This window comes from Salmo salar, chromosome ssa27 (genome assembly GCF_905237065.1).
Source record: "Salmo salar chromosome ssa27, Ssal_v3.1, whole genome shotgun sequence".
In the NCBI taxonomy this organism is placed as follows: Eukaryota; Metazoa; Chordata; class Actinopteri; order Salmoniformes; family Salmonidae; genus Salmo; species Salmo salar.
In genome coordinates this window covers 9,449,306-9,458,376 of record NC_059468.1, presented here as the reverse complement: position 1 = coordinate 9,458,376, position 9,071 = coordinate 9,449,306, and the positions used below count along the sequence as shown (strand labels likewise).

Sequence of the window (9,071 nt, the reverse complement as noted above, 5' to 3'; positions counted from 1 at the left end):
AAAATGTGGCTTAAATGTAAACATTAAAAGAACCTGTTTGAAGCCGTGTCCAATACTGTGGTTCATCTTAACTTATAGCAAATTGGGTGTGTCAACTACTGTAGACCAGCTCCATATGACTGCTTAAGAATTGAGATTCCACTAGTGAAAAGCAGTATACAATTCCTAACCATCACTGGTGATAAAAACCCATTAAGGAACCAGTGTTCATGGATTGGTTCATACCACAGCCTGTTCTGGCTGGCACATCTCTCCAGCTTAGAGTTCTGCGCATCTGTGTTCTGCGACAGGATGAGCTGTGGGGCAGAGACGTCAGTCCACGCAGTGTGGTGTTTATGAGGCACTGAGTGGAACACTGTTACATTAATGTTCCATTGCAAAACATTTCAGAACAGTTGCGTGCCCTAATGAACATGTGCTCTGGAAGAATGAGATGACAGTTCAATAACAGGACTTTTATTGTGAAGGAGTGCAAATTAAGCCACAGTGTAGTAAACAGAAATATTCTGCAGGCAAAAATACTCAATCCTCACACTGAACAGAACAGAGGTGTCTTAGAAAAATGTTGCCCATTGAGTTCACTGCAGGCTCTCTGGCATCGGACTGGTGGGGTGTCCGTTCAGGAGAAGGAAGAGGTCACGAGTGGTTGGAAGTGTGGTGTGGAAACTTTACTCCTTGGAGGCCATGTGCAGACACAGGTCAACAACACGGTTGCTGTAGCCAAACTCGTTGTCGTACCTATGGAAGACGGAGTTAGAAAATTCACAAAAACCTACAATCACGGGAACGTTAAGGATGTACTAATTCAATTAATGTTGCGATGGAACAGAATTACAACATTGATCATGTCCGAGTGAGTGACGCCCATGTCCATGAACTGCATTCAACTATGCAGTTCACACCTTTGTGGTCCAGCTGACACTAGACAGCATTGGATGCCACAAGTTCAAACATTTTTTTTTTCTCCAAATTGTGTTGCGCTTTGCCACACCGCAATCACAATAAGTTTATTTAATAAGCCCTTTTGTTATTTGAATGTTTTTTGTTGCCTGGTTTAGATCCTGGCATGGTATCAATTTGTGGATGGAAACTCTGCCAAATCAAAGGAAAGTGTCATGTTCCTCAAGGCTCTGTTCATTACATATGCTGCCCCTTGTAATGTTATAACAGTTGCAACATGCAATGCAAATGAGGCACAGCTTTACATGTCGATGAAACGGAGTCGGTGGACACCTGGTGTGAGCCCAATGTGTAGGTTTCTGCTATTACATACCATGAGACCAGCTTGACAAAGTGGTCGTTGAGGGCAATGCCTGCGCCGGCGTCAAAGATTGAGGAGCGGCAGTCGCCGTTGAAGTCTGTGGACACCACCTGAGGGGAGCAGCACGTTTCAGTGTAAACGATTAACCCATCACTAGACATTTCAGCCTCTGACCTTGAGGCCCATGGCATAGGAGTAGGGAACGGTTGCCTTACTTCCCAATCACTCCTTTCTCCAGAAGTGTGCTCTACGTCCATGCATTTGATGTGTTCCCTAACTAGCGCAACTTATTCAAGTTGTCACCTAATCAAGCGCCTCTAAATCAGCTGTGGAACACACCAAATATGTGGACTGGCTGGGGGTACTCTAGACCAAGGTTTCCCCAAACAGTCCTGGGCGCACGTTTTGTTTGTCAACCTAACACGACACAGCAGAATAACCAAAGCGTGATGAATTGGTTATGCGAGTCAGCTGTGTAGTGCTAGGGCAAAAAGCAAGATGCGCCCAGGGGGGGCCTCAGGACAGAGATCAGGAAACACTGATCTAGATCAATCTAATGATTTTAAATTTGTGGGAAGTAGTGTACAAGTGCACACTAAGAAAAGGACAGATTGGGACACGGTTGGAATGGGGAAATATTTACCTGGTCTTCTGTGTATCCCAGAATTCCCTTCATGGGTCCTTCAGCGGCAGCCTTGATGACCTTCTTGATCTCGTCATAAGGCGCCTAAAGCAGAAGAGCGAACAGGTAAAAAAAAATATATATATATATATATATAGTAAAAATGTATGAAGTGCCTGTTGCCGTAATGCTGGTAACTTGCACCAAAATCCCAGTTCACCTCTAGTAGACATTAGCAAAAGTATAAAAAGGTTGATTGGGAGACTTACGGCCTTCTCAAGACGGACAGTCAGGTCAACCACAGACACGTTGGGAGTGGGGACACGGAAGGCCATGCCGGTCAGCTTGCTGTGGGTCAGAAAGACCCACAAAAGGTTCAGGATCCACACCATTATGGGCACAAGTGGGCCTCAAATAATTTCTTCAAAAAACAAAACCCTAGTAAAAAGCACTAGGGCTATATAAATCTCAGCAGTTAACACTATGATCATCAAACCTCCATTAAAAAACTATGGTCCTGGATTGGTTCATACCCATTCAGCTCTGGGATAACCTTGCCCACGGCCTTGGCGGCACCGGTGGAAGCAGGGATAATGTTCTGGCTGGCACCACGTCCATCTCGCCACAGCTTACCGGAGGGCCCGTCAACAGTCTTCTGTGTGGCGGTGACGGCGTGAACTGTGCTCTGGGGCGGACGACAACATTAGTCCATGCATGGAGCACCACTAAGATTAAAGGACTATGACATTCAAAAAGTCAAACGCTGAATGAAGATCCGTTCTTACCATGAGACCCTCAACGATGCCGAAGTTGTCGTTGATAACCTTGGCGATGGGAGCCAGGCAGTTAGTTGTGCAGGAGGCGTTGCTGTGAGGACATAATTGTTAGTAACATGACACTAACAGATATTTAACAATTAAACATTGTGCCACAAATTCATAAAATAATCAGCTGAAATTACAATACTTGAATTGAAATAGTATTACTCAGGACTGAAAGAAGTGAGAACACTGCACACTGAGTACGTGTTTGTTTCAGCCATTCTTTGTACAAGTCATAATTTGGCCGCAGGGAATTACCAATGCTCCTTAAAAGGTAACGCAACAGGAGGCTTACCTGACAACCTTTAGGGAGTTGTCGTACTTCTCGTGGTTGACACCCATCACGAACATGGGTGCGTCGGCGCTGGGGGCAGAGATGATGACCCTCTTGGCACCTCCCTGCAGATGAGCCTGTGGTGGGTGGTTGGATGAGGGCAAAGGTTAGGTTTGTGGAAATGCAAAGCCACTGAATGAACTAAGCCAGCCAACCTTTAGCACATAGCAGAAAAAGCCCAGTGAAATGCTAAAAAACAAAACATGAGTTAAGGTAAGAAGAAAAAAAAGGGTCGTAATTGAAACTGGGGTCATACTGCATAACATGCCTACCAAAATAAAAAGAACGCACACCAAATCACTAACTACCTAAAAATGTGACCATGGACTTCCTACTGCTAGTGAACTGAGGTACTTACAGAGGCCTTGTCGATGGTGGTGAACACACCAGTTGACTCGACAACGTAGTCCGCGCCAGCGTCACCCCACTTGATGGCGGTGGGGTCCCTCCTGAAGAAAGCAACGAGATGAAGTTGGGGTGAAACTACAAAACTAGCATTCCAATTACAGAAGTACAATGTTCCAATGTGTGTGAAACCCATAGGCATAATATACCTGTTCTATCCTACTAGAGCACTCAGTCAATGGGGCAGTTTCCCCAGAACCAGAGAGGAATCTTTTTTACTCCACCACTAAGCTTAATATGTGTGCACAACCATCCAACTGTGTCATTTGAACCAATGTACCTAAAGAATAAGTCAAGGAAAACCCACTCACTCATGGAAAACTGTGATGTGCAGATTGCCAATGATCAGCTTTCCACCTTCCTGCTTCACTTCGCTGTCCTTCCAAACACCGTGGGTGGAGTCATACTTGAACATGTAGACCTATGGAACAAGGGCAGGACTTTAAAGCCAGTAAGTGGTGGTACAGTAAACACGAGCAGCTAAAACTGGTTTGTGTACTGCATTTCTTAATGCGGTATGAAGTTCACCATGTAGTCCAGGTCAATGAAGGGGTCATTGATGGCGACGACCTCGACCTTGCCGCCCTTGGCGGCGGCACGGGTCACCAGACGCCCAATACGCCCAAATCTGAGACGAGAAGGAATCTTACAGTTAATCCTCGTGTATCATATTACCACACCAGCATGTGGCAGCAGCCCTAAACTGACATGTCTGGCAGCTCTACAACACCTGCCAACCTTGACATTTGCAGCCCAGAGCCTTTGTTTATGCCCAATATGGTTGGGTTGGTGCAGCGTGACCAGAAATGAGAAGTGCGGGGTTGAGGACAAATTGGAAAAGCAGGTTAAAGACCAGTCTGTTTAAGCTTGGTTGGCCTGTGCAGTTAAAGGGACATTACCCTCAAATCATAGCATTTTTTTATACACTGAACAAAAATAAATGCAACATATGACAGCAGTAATGTTCCATACGCACAAAAAGCTTTTGTAAAATTGTGTACAAATTTGTTTACATCCCTCTATGAGCATTTTAGCCTTTGTCAAGATAGTCCATCCACTTGACAGGTGTGGCATAATAAGCAGCGGATTAAACAGCATGATCATTACACAGGGGCACCTTCTGCTGGGGACAATAAAAGGCAACTCTACAATTTGCAGTTTTGTTACGCAACGCCAGATGTCTCAAGCTGAGGGAGCATGCAATTGCTATGACTGCAGGAATGCCCACCAGAGCTGTTGGCAGAGAATCATTTCTACCATAAGCCACCTCCAACATCATTTAAGAATTTGGCAGTACATCCAATCAGCCTCAACCTTGTCAACCCAGGACCTCCACATCCAGGTTCTTCACCTGTGGGATACTGAGGAGTCTTAAAGCCTTTTTGTGGGGGGAACTGATTGGCTAGGCCTAGCTCCCCAATGGGTGCGCTTGGCACCCAAGTGGGTGGGTTTATGCAACCCCTGCTCAGTCATGTGAAATCCACAGATTAGTGCCTAATTTATTGATTTCAGTTAACTAATTTCCTTATGACCTGTAACTCAGCAAAATCTTTTAAATAGTTGGGTTTATATTTTTGTTCAGGATAGCTAAATGTACATCTTGCCATCGGTTGTGTAGGTAGTTTCAGCATAAATTGGGTGAATAGTTAAGAGTTAGTTAAGAGCAGCCACATGGGACTGCTCCCTTACGTGAAGTGAATGAAGTCTGATGGTTACTGTTTAACTCTAGCTGATTACTGATAGGACCACATTGGTCAAATACTGTGAATGCTGGAGACTTTAGTTGCAGTCAGTGGTTGAGAAAAGCCTAGACACCACTGAAATACAAACTAAACTGGATTATAGTCTAGAATTCTTTTATATACACTTTTTTTTTAAAGTCAGTTCCTGGCAGCTGAAATAACTTTAATGTACATAACATTAGCAGCCAATTACTGCACAGATTTGTCTTGTGATATATACAGACTAATCAAGTTCAGAGGGGATGATAAAATCCCTGTGATTGAGGATTCAGTGTCACTCATAAGGATAACCACAATGTTTAACTCATTTCAACTTTGCCCAGTGACACAAAATCCGACACACCCCCAGCTAAAAGGGTGTCCTGTTCACAAGGGTCAATGTATTGACCACCAAAGGAGTCAAAGTGCATCAGAACTGAGTAAAAACAGGATGAAAAACAAGCCTATTTGGTAACAGTATGAGCCAGTGAAAAATTGGCGTTGGGGAGCAAATTCCTTGCTGTCCTTTACCATTAACAAGTAATTTTTTTAAATCAATGAAGTTAAGTCATACTAAATACCTTTGTATGAGTCTATGACATAGGTTGAGGGACCTGAACAGTCAGGAGGATCTTTTGCACTCAATGTGAAGAGTTCAGTTTCCATACTGTATATAGGTCAATCAGCACATTCGTGTCCCAGATTTCAAATGGGCATCATTACAGGTTGATTTTGGGAAAGGGCTTCTATCAATCTTAGCTTCCTGCAGTTCAATTACAGCAGTCTATTGGTCAAATAAAGGTTAGAAGGATATGATTGGTCAAAGAGCTCCAAACAAAAAGAAAATCTGAACTTTAGCTGACAAGGTCAGCGGGATATTATTAGATGGGTAGAATAAAGGAATGTGACAGCTGAGGAGATACAAGAGTGCTGTAGAGGCGATGTGACACCTTAACTATAAATAAGTAGAGAATGGACATGAGAAGTGTTCAGACTAGGCTTGTGAACTAGCAGTTACAGTATGGCACGAGTTTTCCTCCAACTTGGTTCCAAAGTACACAAACTGTATCAAGGGATTTGTGCAATGCAAGCATGGGTCTCTTCTGTGACATTTTGAACTCTGTCCTCTAGTGCTGATACAAAAACCAGTCATTTCTTTTAAAAGTATTGACAAAAAGCAGGTTACCCATTGATCCCAATCTTCACCATTTTGCCTGATATGGTATAATACTCTGAAAATAAAACACTAATTAAAACCCAACAAGTAGGAGTAGAATGCACATTGACTAAGTACCCATGTCAGCGTTTCCCCAAACGTGTTTTTTGTTCTAGTAGTAGACAGCCGATTCAAATGATCAACGCATCATGCTTTGATTAGGCTATTTGAAATCAGCTTTGCACTACTTTGGGTCCCCAGGACTGAGTTTGGGAAACACTGATCTACGTATCAGATTAACAGTCACTATAGAGAGAAAACAAATAAGATGGCCATTACATCTGTGGCATCTATCAGCAGTGTTTTGTTAATGTACACAGTTGACATAAGTCATGGAAAATGTACTAAGTCTGCATGCACAGAAAACACATTTAAAACACACGTAGGCTAGCCCAAAGTTAAAAGACAGCTATTCAAAACACCAGGTAGGCCTACACTGCACAGTGCGTAAATCACATACAATTAAGGCATACTTGAAACTGTCAACTAAAGTTGGTTTTGGAACGCATAAAAGAGCAAAGAAAGTTTTTAAAGTACCGTTCTTGTATAGCCTCTGTCTGTCCACTTGTTCACAAGGGGAAGCGGGGACGAGTAAAGGTGCGCTCGCCTTTTATCTCCCCATTGAGTCCGTGGACACGCCTCCGCGTGCGCACGCCCGGTCAGAATGTCAAGGTCGCGGTGGCTAGTCAATCCACAGTAAATACGGAACAAAAAACCTGTACCATTCATTTGGACGGTGTGGACAGTCGTGCTTTGTACCCCCATTATTATTGTTTTGGTTAGATTGGCAGCATTGCAACTGGGCGCATCTTGGCAAAAAAATATATGTTCTCATTACCAGCCTAATTTGATATTTCATTAATATTGTAACGACCCTGGGTTTATAAGCGCGGATATCGACTCTGCAGTTCGAGCATGCTTTTGCGGCACAGTCGATAGCGAGCTGGACTTCGGGCTAGAAGGCCGAGGGTTCAAACCTGCCCCCTTCCTGTTTCATTACAATATAGCTACTAATAAATGAAACAGGTGAGGTTAGATGGATTGATAAACCAATTTGACAATTGTTAATACACATGGAAATACAGGTAGACTCAGCCAAATTATGTTACCATGAGCAGCACTGCAGATATTGGGTGCTTTTCCCTGCCTAGGCATTGCTGATGCCTGCCAGATCTTACAACGACTGGATCACAGGAGGTTGGTGGCGCCTTTATTGGGGAGGACGGGCTCGTGGTAATGACTGGAGCGGAATTGGTGGAATGGTATCAAATACATCAAACACACGGTTTTCATTTGTCTGATGCCATTCATTCCATTACCACCTTCCAGCCATTATTATGACCCGTCCTTCCCTCAGCTGCCTCCTGTGGCCTGGACAGGTATTTTATGTATCAGCTAACCACATCATATGTTATAGCAATCTGTCAGTCTGACATGGTCGATGACATGACAAGCAACCATTGGTTGATGCATGCAATGTCTGAGCAGTGGAAAGCAACCATTGAGATGAGCGAAATGCAAGACTTCGCTCTCACACAGTCACACACAGTATCATCCACCTGACAGGTGTGGCATAACAAGAAGCTGATTAAACAGCATGACCATTACACAGGTGTACCTTGTGCTGGGGGACAATAAAAGGCCACTATAAAATGTGCAGTTTTGTCACACAACACAATGCCACAGACGTCTCAAGTTGTGAGGGAGCGTGCAATTGGCATGCTGACTGCAGGAATGTCCACCAGAGCTGTTGGCAGAGAATTTTAATTTCTCTACCATAAGCCGCCTCCAACATAGTTTTAGAGAATTTGGCATTACGTCCAACTGGGCCTCACAGCCCAGGACCTCCTCATCCGGCTTCTTCACCTGTGGGATCGTCTGAGACCAGCCACCCAGACAGCTGATGAAACTGGGTTTGCACAACTGAAGAATTGATGCACAAACTGTCAGAAACCATCTCAGCGAAGCTCATCTGCATGCTCGTTGTCCTCACCAGGATCTTGACCTGACTGCAGTTCGGCGTTGTAACTGACTTCAGTGGGCAAATACTCACCTTCGATGGCCAATGGCACACTGAAGAAGCATGCTCTTCACAGATGAATCCCGGTTTCAACTGTACCGGGCAGCATGCTAGCAGATACCCATAGACTTCCAGTCATTGTGCTAGCATTGGCTCACAAAACTACCTCTAACTTCCATCATACTGGACACAGAGACATAAAAAATGGTATCCACAGGTTCATCTGACGCTGGGGAAGTACATAAAGGGCATCATGGACTAAATCCCAAAGTATCCCTTTAAGGTCACTACATTACCCCGTGTCCCCACGCTTCTCTATGCCAGATCCCTCACGTGTACACGTCTCTCCGATGGCCTCACGGGCTCCATCCCACTTCTGACACCAATACAGCAAATTTGGGGGGTAGTGTGGCGATCCTCGCTATTTGAGCTACGTCACAAGTCCCACCAAGTGGGTTAATTGTATTCGTGCAATGTGTAGGGTTTCACACCAGGGACCCGGGTTCACTTCCCTTCCCTGCTGTTCGCTACAATGGTGTCAGAAGTGGGATAGCCCTACTAGCTTAAATAACAAAAGGACAGAGAGGGAATTACAGTTAATGCCAACAAGCGTTTTAATGTTACACAGCGGGGTAACGGGAGCTGCATAAAACTACATACCTAGCCTGAAC

At 44.3% G+C, this 9,071-nt stretch overlaps 1 protein-coding gene across 1 annotated transcript; it reads right to left on the bottom strand.

Annotated features, from left to right (window-relative positions):
- Window positions 1–440: 440 nt before the first annotated feature.
- Window positions 441–7,028, bottom strand: LOC106588431 (glyceraldehyde-3-phosphate dehydrogenase). The gene is made up of 12 exons (XM_014177417.2): window positions 6,918–7,028; window positions 6,351–6,396; window positions 3,972–4,071; window positions 3,755–3,864; window positions 3,397–3,487; window positions 3,000–3,115; window positions 2,669–2,750; window positions 2,417–2,568; window positions 2,153–2,231; window positions 1,905–1,988; window positions 1,274–1,371; window positions 441–738 (listed from the first exon to the last, which is right to left on the bottom strand). The coding sequence occupies exons 2-12, from the start codon at window positions 6,371–6,373 to the stop codon at window positions 669–671; spliced, it is 1,005 nt and encodes a 334-aa protein (XP_014032892.1). The 5' UTR covers window positions 6,374–6,396; window positions 6,918–7,028; the 3' UTR covers window positions 441–668.
- Window positions 7,029–9,071: the final 2,043 nt, after the last annotated feature.